This window comes from Aphelocoma coerulescens, chromosome 3 (assembly GCF_041296385.1).
Source record: "Aphelocoma coerulescens isolate FSJ_1873_10779 chromosome 3, UR_Acoe_1.0, whole genome shotgun sequence".
NCBI classification, from domain to species: Eukaryota; Metazoa; Chordata; class Aves; order Passeriformes; family Corvidae; genus Aphelocoma; species Aphelocoma coerulescens.
In genome coordinates this window covers 83,319,440-83,339,871 of record NC_091016.1, presented here as the reverse complement: position 1 = coordinate 83,339,871, position 20,432 = coordinate 83,319,440, and the positions used below count along the sequence as shown (strand labels likewise).

Sequence of the window (20,432 nt, the reverse complement as noted above, 5' to 3'; positions counted from 1 at the left end):
TGAACGGTTTCAACCTTTTAAAATACCATCCTGGTGTTAGGAGAGTTGTAGTTTGATTTTAGGACCAGGCTTCAGATGTTTCCATGGGTTTTTCTTGTAAACATAAATGATATTGTTTGATACTTACTTAGGCAGCAGATACCTGCACCATTTTAACTTATTTTCCAGCCACTAGTGTAATGAGGAGAAGCTGTCTGTGTAAGTCTTTACATTTAATCAAATGTTTTACAGACAAACAAAAGGCAGCATTTACTTAAGGCAAACTAAACAGTGAAATCTTCTTTAAACAAAGGAGTTGTTTACACACGCAGAGCTATTTCAATTAAATTACACTGATTCTGGAGAAATACTGACTTTAAAGACACAAGTTAGTTTCACTCCTGGCCGAGTCACACAGTTTATTTTAGCAGTTTACAATGCAGTTTCAACAGGTTTTTTTTCCATATCGGGGTGATAAGATCAGTGACAGAAAAATATTTAAAGTGTTACCCTGTATTACACAAATGTTGTCTCATTTCTCATGAATTGTGGATAAAGTGCCTTTCAGCTAATAAAGATTCAGATTTAATATTTAATTTTTTTTTTTGTAGGAAAAGTCATAGCACCCTAAAACTCTCTAACATTCCTAGTGACCCTAAAACCAGTACCTCACAACACAACCTTACTGGTTTCCATTTTCTGTCTTTTCACTTGGCTTGCCAAAGTGATTTCCATGTAGGATTATTTTCAACAAACAGAAAATAAAATTATGTTAGAAACCACATTTGAAAGGAGCAGCTTTGTGGCCTGCAGATTTATATGTTGGTTCACATGACATTTACTCACATAAGGATGGAATTGTTCTCAGCATCAGACTGGAGTCAGTCTTCGAAACTTACAAGGCGAGCTGCTCTTTACCTGATCTCACATTTTAAAGTATATTGAAGACTATCCATACAGTACAGTCTGTGTTCCTGAACAGTCTGTGTTGCTGAGACAGTCTGGTATCTGCCTCCTGTTCTCCACTACCTGATTCTTGTTCTTTTCTGCTATTCTGACAGCCTGAAACATCATGTTCCCCCATATGATACTGCTGTACATATGGGAAGAATAATGGGTGCACAGATATCCTATATTTTTTATAAGCAACAAGAAGAATACACTAAATTGTATTTTCAGTCAGCGTGAAGGAGTGGTATTTCATAAAATGCTGCTGAAGATGCACGCATAACACTGTTTATATTGTTTCTTTCTTTTTTTTTTCCAAATCTATCCCTCTCTCCCCTTTTAAACAGAGGTTTGAAAAGGGGAAAAGAAGACTGAAGATGTAAGAGAAAGATAAATCTAAAACAAGCTGTACTCTGAAATTAACTGGAGGATCCTTTCACATAGAAAATCTCCTAGAAATTGATAGAGGCCTGCAGATAGATATCCCGTAGGGAGTAAGGAAAGCCTGTGTGTGTGAGACTCTGTGTTCCACATTGTTATAATGAATCCACATGGCAAATCCTCTTTTCCTCCTTATTTTCTGCTTCTTCACCCATAGAATTTATTCACAGCATCTCTATCTGGATGTGAAATCCAAGACAGTGACATTGTGAAAAAGTCAGAACAATGGTAAAGTTGGCTTGTTTCATCTGCTGCCTTGGAAACCTCCACATGTTTCATTTTCCTCTAAGTGTAAAACACAGAGATGCTTGATACTTAAATGGTTACTGAAATTCCTATAAATACTCAAGGTAACAAATTAAGTCATTCCCCTATCTCCAAATGTAAACATAAACAACTAAACAAAGAATATAATACAAAGCACAAAAAATTAATTTAATATTTATATTATCTGATGAATAACATATTTAGTCTCTCTAGTTTATCTAGTTGCTACCTGTTTGGTTTGTTGTTATTTTCAAGTACAAACCCAGTATAATTTTATAGAAACTTGTGGCTTTTTTTAGCTCTTATTTTGCAAAGAAGTAAGTAAATTCTAAATAACTTTGAGCTGGTAAGATTGGAACAGATTAAGAGTATTATTCTAAATTGAGAAATGGCACAAATTGGTTACCTGCCTTTCTAGCCTATGAATTTAAACCAGTACAGGGTAATTTCATCACAGAGAAAAACTTAAGAGGACAGTGAGTGCAAGAAATGAAACAGGAAACAGTAAGGATGCTTTAACTACAGAAAAGTATTTCTGTACACATATACATGTTTTTTTTGGTAAACCAACAAATTAAAAAAAGACAAATAAACCAAAACAAAAAAACCACCCCTCTAAGCCCACAACTTTTTAACATAAAGTAGAATAAATGGGGTAAATAGATGGAGTCAAGGGAATTATTGATTGTTATGGTAGAAATTATGTTTACCATCATCTTATTTTGAGCTCCTTCTGTGCTTAGGAGAATAAAAGCAGATGCCTATACTGATATGGGTTTATATGAAAGATTCAAACAATAGCTCTTAAGCCTTCCAAATGTCATACTTGGTCAATTACGAAGTAATAATAGCAATTAGTGACACCTCCCTTACATTTTGTCTGTCACTATCAAAAATAGCTTGGCTTGTGCCAATGTGGAAAACAACAACCTACTAACCATGGCAGGGGCAGCACAAAATTGCTGATGCTCAACAACTGATGTAGATGTTCTTGTCAGGTATGGCAAAAACTTTCATTCTGATGGCATTCAGAACTGAGTGTCAAAATGTTTGGATCAAAATCTTGCTATTGCTGTCATCATTCCAGGAGTGCATTAAGACCAAGCCCTCAGCATCTATGATCAGGTTTTCGTCTCCTTATTTTTAAAAGCAGTGTCTGCTTATCCTTAAGTATGGAATGATTTAAACTGATCAAATGGTACCTTTCTGGTCTAACATGAAGCTGAGATTTAACAATCTGTCTCTTTCTAGCCAAAGTTATTACCTATGCTTGGAATTTAAATGACGGTTTATAATTCCCTAGTTTGAGGGGAAGCAAAGATGGAGGCAGGATGTGGAAGACATGAGTGTGTGGCACACTCACTGATAGCAACACACTGCTTTTTTCCGGTGTTATTAAGCACTCCCTGTTGTGTGCTCAAAATAACAGATACTAAATTGTTCCATAATGAACATACCTCCCTCCTCCACTCACTCCCACTCATTTAGGAGATTCTTCAGGCTACCAAAATATCCCGATTGCTAAGTTCTTTATTCTAGAGACTTTTTACAAAGTTTTTATAAACACTGGTTTTGGTATTACTTTCATATCCTTCATTTGAAAGTCAGATACTCTGGATGACTGTTGTACAACTGGGTAGGTGGCAGGGGACCAGACTAAAACTAGCAGAATTTCTGATCTACTCAAATGACTTAAATAGCTTTTTCCTTTAAGATAAGCTATTGAAGTGTTAAAAGTGATACAGCTTGCATCTTATTAACAGAGACTGAATACTGCTTAGAATAATTTCTTCTTTTTGAAGTCACCTGTCATATAACTGTGAATATACTAAGCATTTCAACTTAAATCCTGTAAATATAAATGTTAATATTTCATGGATAAATTATATTTAAGGGAAGTGACAATGAAACTATAATGATAACTGCTCTGGAAACAGAGGCAAGCTCAAGAAATGTAAGAAATGCCATTGCAGTTGAGAATTACACCTGTGATAACTCAGCTGAGTTGAGTGCCTACAGTGATGCCATTGGGGGTAATGACTTCGTGGATGGGGGCTGAAACTTCAGGTGTACTCAGGGTGAGTTTCATGGCTCAAATTTATCTACTCTTAAAAGATTAATTTTATTTTTTGTATCAGTGCTTCACAGACTATGACACTTTCTTAAGTGCTTTTATTCATTAATTTGAAGTTTAGTCTAGGACAAAATTTCAGTTACATGTAGGATTTTAAATCCATAGAGCTATTAAAATCATTAGACTGGTGCCTACTTACAGCTGTTTAAGACTACAGAATTTATGTGACAAATATTTATAGATAATAGACAAAAGGGTATGCATTTTACCTTTCCTAAAAACTATGAATTCAGAATAATAATAATAATGATGATAATAATAATAATAATGATAATAATATTAATAATAATAATTTTATTTTTGCACATGCTTCAAATGTAGGAAGCCTTCCAACACATACAATTACATTATGATCCACGTGTGACTTGATATTCTACTAATAAAAGTAAAGTATTTTTTCAGATGTTAAAGCATGCCATGTACTTTAAGTTCATGTTTTTATATAAATCATGACTATGACGCTTCAATTACATATCTCAGAAACAGCAACTGACTTGAAAAGTTGGAATTTATTTGAAGTATTACAGAGAGTATAAGGTCACTACATTTGGTATGTTATATATCAGTAAAACAGGTATCTACAGAACCTTTGAAATTCAGAGGTCTAGTCCAAAATCACTTTTTAGAAATGTTTTAATCTGGGGAGGGGGAGGAGTTCTTTCAGATCAATTAAATCACCCATAAATTACACAGCTGTGTAGTTTCAGCCTACAGAGCATCCCCCCTTGTACTTTATCAGAGATATAGTGAATAAGTTGTAATTAATCCTATTCAGAAGGCACTCCTTTTATACTGCTCTCTGTATCCCACTTCTCCACTTTTTTTTACAAGCATATTCAGTCCCCTCTTCCATATGCTCTGCTACCCCCTATGAGAGACTAATTCTTCATTCTCCCATCATCATAAAGGTCTCACTGATGTATGCAAATTAAAACCTTCCTAGCTGCTTTGTAAGATTCCTATCTCTGTATTCATCCTTTAGCCTCCATAGTAACATTATTAGTATTTTCAGAACCTAGGAAAGGACAAACCATTTACTGTCTACATTAAGTGGAGTGCAACCCTTGGGTTCTTACTGATTTCTTTTAATAGTATTACAGAAACAAAAGCAGCTACAGAGTGTGATACCACCAACGTAAACTTGGTAGGGCATAAGCGTTCAGAACCCATTGAGTCCCAACAGCCAATTTAATTTCAAATTACTAATTAATAAATTGATATTCTCTACTATACCAGTGAACTGTAAAAAGAATAAAACGTTTTTGATAAGAATGTCTTTGCAATAAATCCCAGTTTCCTAACATAAACAATTTCTTAAAGCCAGCATTTGTTTCAAATATTAAACAAATCTAGCAAAACCATGACAGATACACATCTTTCTCATAATAAATCTGTCCTCTTTACAGTTTAGAGTCAGTTTCAAAGTAGGAATGTCATATTTTGTCAATAATCAAATTTTTTTGAGTGCATTCATAAGAATCCTTTTCAACAGCAACAGTTATTCCCAGTAACTTTCTCCTGAACTTTTAGCCCCTTAAGGTTAGCATTCAGGAAGCTCAGCTGCTGTCTAACAAACTTAATTAATCAAAAAGTCATTTCCGAGCTGTAACTATGAGTAAAAGTGCTTCAAGTGTGCTAGCAAGCCTACAAGTTAATCAAAATGCTAATGCAGTACAAATTAAAGTTGTGATTAACATTTCACAGTAGCTGCTTAAGTGAATTGATCACACAAATGGGTTAAGCATTACTCATTTCCTCCAGCCCCAACTGGGAAAAGGTTTGTCATGGGTGGGGGAGGGATTATGCACAAGCAGCACCAAATCATCATTAAACTATCACCAAGATGCTTCCATACACCAGATCACTGATTATCCACAGCAAGCAAAACTCCAACACCACAAAGGTAACCCTCCCTTCTCCCACATATATACCTACACAAGCAGGCAGCAATTCCATCCCAACATGTCCAGGTACTTTCCCTACAAAGTGATCCATTGCTGTTTAATATCTGGAAGTGAGCATTGCCACACAGTATAAGTGCTACACGATTTTTTGATTATTCTTTTATTTCCACATTCTTAATGTAGAATAATAGCCATACAGCCATGAAAACAGCCAGTATTTAAGTAAAATTGCAAACATTGTGCTGTCACTGGAATATTACTGCATACACAAAGAATAAGTGCAGCAGCAAGAGATGTGGCCTCTGCTCTTCACTTGTTTCTGAGTAATCCTCTGCATTCTCAAGTTAATTTGATTCTCTTCCCTTCATTCAGTAAAGCTGCCCATTTATTTATAGTTGCCAATGCAACCATTACACAAAAGCTCTTTCCCTGGACACTTCTGGACAAAGCTTACATACACAACTGTAAAATAGGCCTTTCCTGTACCTCCCACCACCTGTCAGCAAGCACTTGGCACACCTGTACTGCCAACAGGCAATATATGAGCTCAAACCACTCTTAGGATCTCTAAGAACTTCTCCACTTCCTCATAAGCAGCAAAACAAAAGACTCAAGGGACATGGTTCTCCAAATCAATAGTTTTAGTGGCTGTTATGAACTGAGGAGGTCTGGGGAGGATGAGAAGTGCAAAGCTGAAGGACATTCTCTTTCTTTGAGTCCCAAAATGGCAACATGGGCTCCTTTGCCTTTGCATGGCCAGAAGTACTTTTTGTGTTCTACTGCTCCTTCTGAGGAGCCACCATCATCCACCCAGCACAGTCTGCAGTTTAGTACAGTAAGTATTTCATACATAAACTAGCTCTTAGCTGAATTGGGCAGCATATTTGTGCAATATTTGACAACTCTGAACATGTACCACAAAGATATTGCTCATAAGACCTCTACCAAAAATGCAATTTAAATGACTAGAAGCAACTTATTTACTTTAACTGTTTTACAACGGGTAAAGCAGTATTATACACACCACCATCTAGCTAAGGAAACACAGTGCTTAACCCAAAGAGTATATTTCTTTCCTGTAAAAATTAAGATTCTCCAGAGGAGTAACATGATGGGGAAAGATCAGTGACAGCATTACAAGGTCCTTGTTACAGGGATGTGCGTGTTTCCCGTGCAGATGAGTCTTTCTTCTGCAGTTTGCAATCTGTTTTCATGTCCATCTTCTCTCAATGCCCAGCTACCCTACTGAGATATGTTTAACACATCCATAGGTAAACACTTCTCAAAGGTTAGGGCTGAGCTCCATGGCAGTTCTACTCCTGGCAATTTTAAAATATTTTATCAACGATTATACTACAAGTGGAGGCTTGTGGCCAATCCCAATGCAAAGCCAGCAACTGTCACATTATTTCTGAGAAGAGACTGCCCTGCTGAATCTGAGAGTGACAGTATCACTGCCTCAATTATCCATTTCAATTAATGCAAATATAGGCAATAGTCTTAGAACAGCAGAGTAAGAACTGATCGCTGAATACACAGTCACAAAATATAAGGCTTGACAAAGGAAGTAAAAAAAGGTATTAGATTTAGTTTCAGGCATTCTTAAATAAGATAGGAAAAAAAGGTGGAGTATTGTCTTTACAATAATAATTATATTTTATAAAAATATTAGAAAAATAATTTCATTAGAATTTTTATTATTTAATGTTCATTCTCCTGCAAGAAATGGAAAAATGTTTGATTTTGAGCTGCTACTAGAGTGTTCAGCACCATCTTAATGACCCCTCTAGTTTTTCTCAGTAAAAATAACAGAGAGTGCTAGGCTTGAAGAGAATATATTGTCTATTGTAACTGTACTAAAGGTACCTGAGGCAAATAAAAATTAAATGAGTTGGCCAAGGTCACATAGGAAGTCGTGGCAGTTTTTTTGAGCCATGGGAACCTTCTGTACTTTATCTATGAGAGCCTGTCACTGATAACAAACTAGATTTTAACTTGAGGTTTTCAGTGTAGAGCAGGGGTGCTCCCTCAGTCTAGTCAATGCCTCAGTGGCCATTCATTACAGAGATGGGAGTGGGAGCGGGAGCAGATAGGCATTCACATTCCAGAAGGTTATATATTGCTATTCCCCATATTTCTGCAGTAAAAGGAAAAGATTCTGCATTTCATCCTGGGTATATAAATACTAAATTTTATCTTGCTATAATGAATTCCACCTATATCTAACAAATACTAACCATAAGAAAACTGTAGCAGAATATATCTTTTCCTTTAACGCTAAAAATTATATTCCCCTACTAAGCCAGCACTGTAACTCCTCAAATTCTGTTGAATGCTAATGACTTCAATATTTCATCGTAAGTATAAACAAGAGAATTCTAACATAGAGCCAAAACTTTAAAGACATCTCAGATTAATTTAAGAGTTGTTGCATAATTTTTTTCATTAAAGGATAGCGGAATCTTACCTGGAATCCAGCAGCTACATTTACCTATGTAATGCTGTTAACATGGTTTTCTGTCTGACCAGTAACAATACTCAGCCTAAAGTCACTAGTGAGGAAAAAGTCCAGAAGACGTTGGAAGAATGGAAAGGAGAATGAAATGTGGGATAGGAAAGGAGTCATGGGAGGGAAGGCTGATTCAGGTGAAAGACACCGAAGAAGATGGGAGAAGTTTAATAGTCTGTGATGGAAAGAGGCTTGCTTACATATAATGGCTAGAGATGGCAAATCTGCACTGCAGGGGACCTGGGATAAAGGCCTGCTGTACAACCACCTATAAAAGCTCTTTGAAAGATCTTTCTTTCTTGTAACAGAAAAACAGTGCTGATATGGAAAGTCTGTTATCCATGTAGCCACCAGCAAAAATAACAGTTTATGTTCAGGTCACAATTTGAAGGTTAGCTATACAACCTCAACACTAAAATAATTCATAAGTAAATAAACAAAAATTCCACGTAACTCAAAAACTGATTCCCGCCTTGCTGCTGTATTTAATGTTTGGTGATGCGTGAGCGTGTGCTCACACACACAGAGAGAACACCCACTGAATCTGCTCATCAATGGATCCTTCCATGCTTCAGTTCCTTTTCTCACAACTAACATCTTTTTTTCTACCTCTGCTGACCCAGAGTTCATCAGCAGGTCAGTGCTAAGGAAAAAGGTAACAGCAAGTATTGAAAGTGTAACCCTGTCTATTGCTTAGATTCTGGGAACTTTAACCTCCGTTTGGAAAGCGTGACTAATAAGATGGAACCAATAATCTCCCGAGAGATGGAAACCATGTGCCAACTTTAAAATGCAAAAGTGCTTGCATGTTTTCTTCTTTTTTTTCTTTTAAAAAGATTTTTTTTTAAAGATGACTGTATATATAATATCATGTAGTAGTTAATCGATGGTTGGAGTGCCAAGGCATAGCATGGAATGGCATTTTCCTGAACTCTACTTCAGTTTAAAGGAACTGTTGAATATTTTGGATTTTTTCCTTCTAAGTGATTATTGTTTCTGAAATACCTATGATGCAGTATCAGGATTAAGAAAATACATTTCTTTGCAAAAGAGAACAAATATTCAGCAAAATAATTACTGAAAATAAGACTTAATTTACATTTTCCCCAAATATGTAATTAGCCCCCTAATGCTTACGCCGCAAACATCTAAATGAACTTTAAGTATGTGATTTCTTTGAAACAAAGGTGAATTTTCTCACCTGAGCAAGTGATGCTTTTCTCTCTTAATAACTGAATATATACAATATCTGTTTCTACACTTTCAGCACCATGATTTTATTGATTTGAAATATTTGAAATAGACTAGCATCCAAGCACTGCTGGTTGCCAAGAGTAGGACTGTGGAGCAGTAACATCTGTGGTATTATTTGCTGCTTACTTTCCATAATTTCAGTTTTGCTTCATTTGATATTAGTATTTTAAGCTTGTTTTTATTAGTGTAAGGTTGAGCCTTATCCAAATTGCTGGACACTGAATTGCCCACAGTACCTTCTCTGTCTAGAGCACTGATTAATAATTTGTCACAGAGCAGTTTTACAAACTGCCAGGCTTGACACAATGATTTTTGCAGTTACCATATTGACAAGAGGCTTCAAACAAGAGCAAAGCTTCTGTCTGATAGTTGACAAATAGATCACTGAGGATATTAAAATCTGAGCAAACAAAAACTGTAGGAATGAAGGCATACTGGCTCTATTTTACAGATCCTGAACTCAGAAACATAAAAAGAGTAGCTTGTTAGAGGAAGCCTGGACTTCAAGAACCTGTGAATGAGTCCTCGTGCGGTTCTGCTAAAGAGAATAAATCTTCCCAGGAGAATCAGAGGGTCGGCTGCTTCCTGTGACAGCTAGAGCTCACCTTTCCTGCTGTAACAGTAACTGAGCTCTTCAGATATGGCAGCACTCTAACCTGAACTCCAATTGTTGCTTTAAAATTCTTTTGAGGTGGCAGCTGTGCACGTGATTGCTCGTTACCAGTACTCTCCATGGCCGGTTTAGTTTCTGTGGGCTGCAACTGCAGTACGATTGTAAAAATCCACAAGTCCAGCTGAGTTTAAAATCTGTGTTTAAAAATGTGCTCTTTGTAATAATTGGGAAGTAGAAGATGAATCTTTACACTAGCTAGAGAAGCTTAGAGAAAACCTCTGCATCTCATCCCGAATCACATTTCAAAACATGTTGTATTTGTGCTTGGGAGTGACTACAACGCTTTTGAGTGCTAGAAAGGTAAAAGTACCCTGGGGAGACCAGTTCTTGGGGGTCAGCAAAACAGCCTGCAGGGACCACAGCCAGGCCAGAACGACTCTCATACAACATTCCTGAGATAAGAAGGCTGTTGCATACAAAGCAGAGGTGACAATAGTTGCCTCCAGTCAGCACCACTGTCTTTAAGTTTGTTTACTTCCAGTTCTGTAAAGTGGGAACCATTACAGACATCTAATTCCTCCCTAAAAAAGGTGTTATAATATTGTATGGTACCAGCTCTCCACAAGATAGCAAGAAATCTTCAGATTCTTCTATATTCAAAATATGACAACACTCTAACAACAAACAGTAAACCAACAAGAGTTCTATACTGAAATGCATCATGATACCTGGCATATTCTGATTGCTTGGTCCAGCACCGTCTTTGTATCAGTCGCATAATCTGGACAAGGCAGCATGGCATGACTGAAGTGGGCTTGCAGCAAGAGGTGTGTTTTTGTGTGTGAACTGTCAAATGAATGGGGATTGACTTCAATTGGAAGGTGTTTGGCCAGTTCACTGTTCATCTGATCTTCATTGTGTCTCACAGGCAGATCTGTGTACTCGTCAGCATTCTTTAAAAAACAAAAAAAACATTATTAATCATTGTAATTAACTTCAGAATAACTCTTACTGCTTGCTGAGGCATTAAAAGTATATGCATTTAATTTACCACAGTTAGATTTCATTGCAAAAATAGTAGCATTTAAATGTTTAGAAAGTGTACTTATCAAAATCAAATATGGGAAAACAATAACTAATATAATATTCTCAAACACTGACACACTTATAGGTTTTAAACCTTTTTTCTTCCCCATAGCTGATTTTAACATTACAGAAGAGGAAAATAAAAGCAGTAAAATAAATATATTCATTGGATGGATTCAGTAGTAGAAGATGACCTTCAGATATCCTACCTCATTGGCTCACAAAAACATTGTAAGGTTAGCTACAAACAAGTCAGTAACTCATATTGTCAATTTTCAGATTTTATGTTTTTCTCTTGGCATTCAAAACCCAGTAGGTTTGAAATACCTCTGATAAGGTTCTTTTCAAATATTTTTTCAATATTTTGAGCAGTCAGTGTCTAAGCAACAGATGATGAGTGATCAAAACAAAGCACAAAGTTTTAAGTAGGTGCTGAAAACATTCTCTGTGCTCTAGAGTGGGCTAATGCTATTCATGCCAAAATGAAAGCTGTGTAAGAACTTTCTCGCTGTTGCCGAAAGGAGCTGCCCACCAACACGTAATCTAAATGTAGTTATAAGCAGCAACATCCTAGCGGCAAAGAGGAGCAAGTACAATTGTTTTGGTATCCCAGGCAGAGATGTCAAATGTCCTGCTTGGGAAATCCACTGTATTTGAAAAAAAGTTCAACAGAAGCATCCTAAGAACTATAATTTAGGCTAAAGAGTCAGTTTTGTGACTCAATTGGCAATTTTTTCTGCCACAACATCCTGTTGTGCATGTATGTGTCTACATATCATTTGGAATGAGAATGAACTTTCTAAAGGATAAAAACTTGCAAGTAAGGTAGGAGTTTATTAATATGTGATATCTTTTCCATCTGTAATTTAAGAGGGTCTATTTCTTTTGTCATAAAATAAAAAGTCATTTGGGGAGCCTGAAGGGCAATGTCTTTGAACCTACAGGCTTAGCAGAGACCATTAAATTAAAGTGTTCAGGGTTTTATATTCCTCTTAAACTATAGACTCAATATTTTGCATCTTAGTCTTCAATCTCATCAGACTTCTTGCAAATCCATATTAATGAACTATTCACAACAGTGACCAGTGAAGAGTGAGGTAAAGAAAAATTGCAATTTTAGAACACCTAATTGTACTACCTAATTGACTTACAAAGAACCATATCCCCTCATTAATATCCTAACACATAGAACCTTTTCTGACAATTCCTAAAAGCAATTAGATAACTGGTTCTCACCTCCTTGAAAACTGGCAGTACAAAATTTTCTGTTTTCTTTAATGTTGCAAGGAAACTATGTCTAAACTGTGGTATCAATGTAAAAGGAATAGCAACCATTAGACAATTTAAGGTTTGGAAAGAAAATCAGAATGTCATTAATTTATTTCATATCTCGACTGCAGATTAGCAGTGAAGACTGAATAAAGACAACTGCTGCTTAATCCTGGATGTCTCTGCTAGATCTCTTGTGAAAACTGTGGTCATTTATTCTCTGAACCTAAGGTCACAATCTTTTTAAGCCCTATAGAAGGCTGCATGTTTGCTTCACTCTTTTTATTTAACTGGCTTCTCCTTCAAAGATATTTTAAAGAATATTTACCAAGGAGATTTTTTACTTAGTTTTGCTTTGCAGTTTAAAGTAGCAGAAAGAAGGAGGATCAGCCAAGTCCTAGACCAATTGGTACCCCTGAAAATGCGTTTTCCCTAATTCTTCCCCAGCACATGTTTTATTTACATCCAAAACACTCCTCTTATTTTAAACAACTTGCCTACTTAATTTCCTGTTTGTGATCATTGACTGTAAGTAAGTGAGGTTCATTTTCTTATCTGCATCATGTAGGTAATTAAAGGAAATTGAGAATGGGTAGTGAAGCTTTTATACAACTGAGAATGAAGCTGAATGGAGGGCACTGAGGTCAGCAGAGTCCATTATATTTTTATGTGAGAGGCCGGTATGTCTGCCCTGTCCTTGTTTGCTTAGTGTAGGCTGGACAGACTACTAACTGCAAATCTGTTTCTCTGATTTGCCCAGCTGTCCTTGAATAAAGACATCTTCCATTGCAAAATGTTAAATGACAGTGATTGACAACTTTGTGATGAACTCTGCTTGTAACCCCCTGCTACTGTTTTCAGGTTGCATAAGAAAAGACAGAATAAAGAAACATCCTTTGTAATCACCTCAAATGGGCCCTGCTGTTCACTCAATATTTTTTCATTTTAGTTTTCCTTTTCATTGCAAATCTCAATCTGTTCTGCAAAGGCTGTAGCTTCAACTATTCCACACAATATATAATATATATTGGTTTAGTACATCATATCTGAACACCATTCTTACTTCCATGGGTGAGGAAACAGATCAAATTACATATCAATCATTAATCTTCATTCTAAAGTCAAGAAACTTAATGCAAGCTTCATAGTTGAACCACAAAGCACTCCTGTGCATTTTTCATTTTCCCTTTTTCTCCTCTTAAATCAGAGCTGTTGCAGCCCATGTGCAAATAATATGTTTACAAGCACCTACACAGTTAAGCATAACTTGGAGTATACCAGGAATTTCAGCTACAGGTTCTGCAACTATGCATTTGGTAGTCATGTCACATTTCTCTCTCCCATATTTCTGTGATGGACTTTCCCAATAATGTCTTCTTTTGGGTATTAGAGACTGCTGCATCATTTCAAGGGTGTAGGAGTCATCTCAGACTTACATTTCAACCTGCATACGATACAGGGTGGTCACACAGGAGACAGTAACTTGCACTGCCAGTGAGAAATGTCACACACAGACCTGCATAAACTCAACAGTTACATTTTACAAGGCCAAAGGGCTATTCTGGTAATTGAATTCTGTTTCCTGCATAACAGCAGCCACAAAATCATCTTAAAGTCCTGTCTGCAACATCATGCTCCAAATATGCAGCTTACCATCACCCTTTATTTGAACTGTTAGAATAGTCCTAAAAGGAAACAACTCATCCTGTTTTAAAATATATCTTTTGCCGTTTTGTGGTACTATCAGGCATTTGAGGAGTCAGAACAAACTAAAATTTAAATAAGGGATTCAGCATGGTGAGTACTGTGCTCCACAGTCTGTAGGGTTTAAAACCCCCCAGATTTTCTTTCTGCCCATGAAAAGGGGGTAAGTTTGGCTAAAATTACTGATTTATAGTGAGAGCTGAACTATAAACTAATACCACATGTAGATCTTCTAAAATACTTTAAATCTCAAGCAAATACAACTTGCCACCTTGTCTGCAGGAGAGGATACTTGTGGACCACAGACAAATGGAATCAAGGTGAGCTACTAAAGTAAACTTGAATATTTTAAGTTAAGTTCAGTCATGGGAACAGTAAAACTTATAAAGTTAATGAGTTCTAGACTTTAAAGAGCAGTTGATTAATTTGTAACAATGAGGGTCTAAACCAAACCAAAAATAGTTTCTCACATTCCAGAGTTGAACCAGTAGTCTTTTCTTTAGCAATGTTATTAAAACTGCCTTAGAATTGACTGTCTGTATATTCCTTTCCTTCATATAGATACTATGAACCCAATCACATTGTACTTTCAACTTTAATAACTTGCAATGTATTTTGCTCTCTTTCAGGTTTCTGATATAGAAAGAAACAAGGGAAAAATCATTCTTAGAACATTTGCTATAAAAGTAAACAGTTGTTGAGCAAAAGTACAAAAAAATCTTGCAGCAGACTAAAACAAATAAATAAACAAAAATAAAAAAATAGTATTGAAATTAAATACCAACATAATAAAAAAGGAGAAAAGTAGAGGATCATTTTTAGCTACTACAGTAATTCCATTCTCTTTACCTGAAACTTGATTTAAATTACATAAACTTCTCTAACAGTCTAAGTACATGCTGAAGGACTGCAAAAATCATACATTTGTGAATAGAATGAACAATAAAAAATAAGCTGCAATAAATAAATGTGGGTGGTTTTTACAGCTGTTCTGCAATTAACACTAATAATGCATTATGAGTTTTAGTTCTCTGCTACCAGAAGTACAATGGTATGCCAATATCTAACTTATTTTTCTAAGTGAAAACAGCATTTTTTGATCTTTGGAAAACTGGATAGGCTGAATATAAGCTCAACAATAATATTATTATATAATTGGCTTTTGTGTTTTGTTCCATTGTACAAAGTTATACAGAGTACTCTACGGCAGCATCCAGACCTGCCACATTGTGCTACATTGTATAGGAAGCAGCTGGAATACAAAATTTTAAGCAACCTGTACTTGTCTTCATTTAGGTGATACCTACTTAGCCCTAATATAGGATAAAGAAAAGAAGCATGGTCAAAGTACAGAAATAACAAGTGAGTAGCTAGGTAACATACGTCTTACAACAGATTCACAAATTCTAAATTTTTCTTTGAGGATAATTGACCTTCTGTACTTAAAACCATTTGGAATTATTTCCATTTTTTATATATACACATATATATCTCTACTCATGTGCTGACAGAAATCTCATTTGATCCTGTTACCTATATCAAATGGAAAATTTAAAAAAAGGTTAACTAAAGTTCCCAAGCTGATCTTCCTTTGCCCATGATCTTCCCAAGAGCAAAAGACCGTATTATGTGACAAATGAATGGCACAAGTATATACTACGAAAATTATTTAAATTAACCAATGTATCTTTAGGATATTTTATTTTCACATTTTCAAGTGTGAGTTTGATTTATAAGGAAAGACATTACATTTACACAGATGTATCCTGACAGGCAGCTAGAAGATAATCAAGCTTACATTCATATTCAGAAAACTAATAAAGGTGAGGAAACGTGTGCTTTAAAAAAGAGGGAAAAAAGCCTAAAAAATCCCTAACTTAAAAGTGGATTTTCAGCTCACACCAAAAAGTAAAGTAGATTGACAATTGGAGAAGTACTTGCTCTGGAAAGTTTATCTTTGTTAGTGATTCCATTATAAACCCCTATTTTAAGGAATTTATTGGTAGCCTATAAATGTATGCATTTTGGTCTCAGTTTTATGAGACATAATTTTAACTTCCAAACGTTTGGGTGTTTTTTTACTCTTAGATATTAAAGGTCTATGACAGTGTTCCAGTTAAAAGACACTTACAAACATATGTTACTAGTTATAAATTTTAAGAACAACCATAACACGTTTTCAAAATTCATATTACAGACTAAAAGGGGAAAAAAATTCATTTCTACCAGCTCATTCTGTTTTTTTTTTTTATGTAAAAATAGACTTTTAAGACAAACTTTGCAGAAGAAGTGCTCCAGATTTTCAGGGCAGCCTGGCAGGCTCTGCTAAACCACACAGCAGGCTGAGGTCTGGTAGAGATCTTAAAAAATGGCTAACATGGTTCAAAAGAGGACAACACCACTTTTCAGGCAAGATTAAAATATCTTTGCTACATGATACTGCCATTCATCACAGACACCATGTTTGCCAATAAGCTCCCTGTCTTCATACACTGTATAACATCTCCCCATCAACCGCACAGGTCCGGGGCAGTGCCATCAAACAGCACCCAGCGTATCAGAGCCAGCCCTGCAGTGCAGCTCCTTCCCCTCAGGGCCTTCCCGTGCCTTCCTTTCCAGGGCTGGTGGCTGGCAGGGAGGAAGGGCAGAAAGCAAAGCCCTGTGCCAGCCCTGAGCCACAGAGGAGTCAGGGCCACAGCCTCGAGGCAGCAGCTGTCCCTGGCTGTGGAAAAGGGGGTCCCTCTCTGGGATTGAGGACCCTCACTGGGGACTTTCTCTGCCCTAATCCTCTACTCCAGATCTGGTCACTTTTTTAACACCCCATCAGACCACTCTTCACCCTCTACTTCTGTAAAAATGACAGGAGGGAAATGGATGCATGTGATGGAAAGCATTGTCCAAGGAAAAAGACCTGCTCAGTATCTTCTGAAGCAAATAGAAACTTTTTAATATATTATATAATTAGTATTTAATTCACTTCCAGAGGAAACAGATATATATATATTAAAAAAAAAAAAAAAAAAAGAAATATGAATTCAAAGTGTAACATTAACCCAACTAAGTGGGTAAGAGCAAAACAGTGAGGCTGGGTTACCCTGGGTTCTGTCTCTAGATTTAAGACTCACCAGAGCAAACACTGGAAATTTCCAGTTGGACACGAGAAGTTGAAGAGAGAAAGTTGTAAAACCCATCAACATGCAATTATGCAAATCTATTATATTTTAAACATTAATTTGTAACTATCTTTCAAGATTTAAAATGTGCCCACTTCCACCATGGGACCTACAAACATAGTTTATAAGAGCACACAGCTGAAAGTTTTTACAATTGTTATAAAGTTCTCATTTTAGTGATCAGAGAAATTAATTATTAATTAATATATGAATATGTTAATATGTCAATCTATTAATTGTATTCTCAGACTTTTAAGTAGACAAGTGTTTGATTTTTGCTTTTAAATAGTTGCTTATGATAAACACCACAAATTTTACAATTACATACATCGTAAAAAGTACAACCTAGGGCAATGAAACAGTTGAGCAATCACTTAAAAACACCCTAAAGGGTTTAGATTTCACAAGTTCACCTCTTACTTAAAACATCCAAACTACAAACTACTGATGACATTCCTGATGACCAGAGGTCAGGAGACTGAAAGACCTTTGCCACTCTGCACAGAGCAATAGGAGGTCAGCAATATTAGCTACCAGTAGCAGAGAGTGACCTGGCAGATCTGGGAACTTCTAGACCACAAAGCTAAATTACAGACCTCTGCCTCAGCATGGAGTTGATAAAAGATTATGCAAGCATGCTAGCATACAGGAGAGGGAGGATTATTATAAAGTAGCAACAATTTGACATGGGAAAGAAGTTCTTAGGAGTTCTATACTAACTTGAAAGTTGATTTTTCCTTTCTTTTAAATTTTTTGTCTAGTTTCCTAAGCATGTTAGAGAAGTTGAGTTTCAGTGTAGGGGAAGATACACCAATAGATAATACAATCACTGTAATTGTCTTACTAAATGTTAAAAAACATAGAACCATTCTATTTCAGAAAAATTTCCTTTTTAAGTTACATACTTTACTAAAATATTACTACAAGGAATGAATTCATGATTTTAAGTCCTACCTCTCACAATCCATATTTCATAAAGGTTATGATCACAGCCATAATTCAGTGCTACTTTTTTTGGCCAGTCCTAATAAAACCAGTTCTAAAAATACATTTTCCCTGAATGTATAGGTACTTTCATAGTATTAAGCCTGTACAACTTTCATAGATGTGGCTTTAGTTCACTTTTAGGTTTCTAAGTTAAATTATTGCATGTAAGTAAGCCTGCAACACTTGCAGTTTATGAAAAAATAAATGCAAAAGAAGACTAAATTAAGACCAAAATAAGAGCAAACGTGGGGTACTGAGTACATATTATTCACCCAGAATAAGATATTTTGACCACAGCAAATAAATACAAATTGAATGGTACAAATTCCATTTATAAAGTGAATTTTCACAATGGGAGAGAATTACTACATTTTATTGCTGTAAGTGGTATATTAAGTTTTTGCCTCTCCAAAATACCTGACTTTTCTGATTAGTTCTCAAGAGAATGCTTTGAACCTGCACATTCTGAATGTGTTATCATGCCTCCATTTTTTTAATCTTAAAACCTAGATGGGGCAGTGACACACAGTTTGCTTTCCCTGTAATCTCAAGTCATATTATAGAAAAGATTTAAAACTGACTGGTTTTGGGTGTACTGAAACTAATTGTATTGCACTACTACAGAAAAGCTTTTCAGTGCAGGAACTCAGTAATCTGCTAACACGAAACTGGGAAAATCTCTCTGAGTATACATTCAAAAGTCTCATTGTCATGAGAACTCTACTTCAGTTCCATTTGCACGTCTGTCTGTATTTTGAAATTGAGCTTGGCTGAATCAGCTGGCCCAACTACTGACTGAGATGATGATAGCAATAAAAACTGTAATAGCAAATCCTGGCACACAGCTTTCCCCGGGAAAGCGATCAGTCACTTTCCATCTTTGGCTTTGATCCTCCATTGGGATCTTTCAGTGCAGAGCCCAGACCCAGGGAAGAAGTTAACAGATCTCTGCATTAAGTTAATGCTACTCTGCATGGAGACAGGAGTAAGCACTCCTAATTCTTTATGTGAAATGGGGCCTGTACGTACTGTATATGTTAATGGCAAGCTGTAAAAGCTCTGTGTGCTGAAAACCAGATTTCAAATCTGCTGACCTGTGGCAGGTCCCCTAGTGGGGAGCCACAAATGCACACTGCTGCATTTTTGTACTGGATTAAATTCCGGATCTAGACTACTATGTGACCAGAGACAAAAGGGAATATAAAGTTCACAGGCGTGAATACCTGTCATCATGTGGTGAAATGAGTAGCAGCCTGTGTTCAAGAGAGGCTCAAGCCCAGAATAACAGAAGAACACAATACAAACTGGCAGAAATACACGGGAAACTTGGAAGGTGCCTACATGCACAATGTCTTTTCAGCAAGCCAATGCTACTGGTCTCACTCTGAGCACTTTTAAATGAAAATAGTTTAATATAATAATAAAAAACCACAACTCTAAGAGGAAATGACAGCTGTTGCAAGTAAATTTCAATAAGGGTAGTTCCCTGCTGATAAAAACTGGCACATGTCCATTCATTTCAGTGTAACTATGTGGATTAACATTGCTTGAAAATCTGACCCAATGTTTTGAACAACTCAAGAGCTACAAGGAAATACATAGATGAAAAACAGTGGTAATTACAAGGGTGAGAAAGAAGGACAGTTACTGAGGAAACAAAAAAAGTTAGTAAAGGAAAAATATTTGAAGTCTATTATACGAATAGACAACTTGTGAGCATTTTGGAGTGCTTGATTTGAGTTCTATCAACATTTCTGTCATAAACAACAACAGGTCTGATACAAAGAATAACATGACAAAAATGCCCTTGTACCACAATGGACCTTAACAGGACACGCCACTACCAAAATAGGATGTACCATGCACTACTAAGGCAAATCTAACCTTGCCATTTTTCAATGGCAAGTGGTAATTTTTCTTGGTGATGTTCACTGCACACAAATTTGTGAGAACATTGTAAACTCAGTGTTCCTACACAGACATATACCATGCCTTTCCTACCCATAAATAAAGGCATTTATCCAAAGTACACTGTAAGATCTGTATTTAAAAAAAAAAAAAAAGGAATGATAACTGTCGATTAAGAGAGTTGCAGATATTTCGCCTCTGGCATAAAGTTTTAAGAACTTCTTTTAAAAGACAAAGAAAACAGAGATTTTCAGGA

The 20,432-nt window shown here is 36.1% G+C and overlaps 1 protein-coding gene across 1 annotated transcript in view; it reads right to left on the bottom strand.

Moving 5' to 3' along the window:
* ASCC3 (activating signal cointegrator 1 complex subunit 3) overlaps positions 1-20,432 on the bottom strand; it is a 256,973-nt gene that overhangs the window by 13,312 nt on the left and 223,229 nt on the right. Inside the window, exon 37 of the mRNA XM_069011075.1 lies at positions 10,778-11,002. Within this exon, the coding sequence (XP_068867176.1) occupies positions 10,778-11,002 (225 nt within the window). The remainder of the gene's footprint in view (positions 1-10,777; positions 11,003-20,432) is intronic.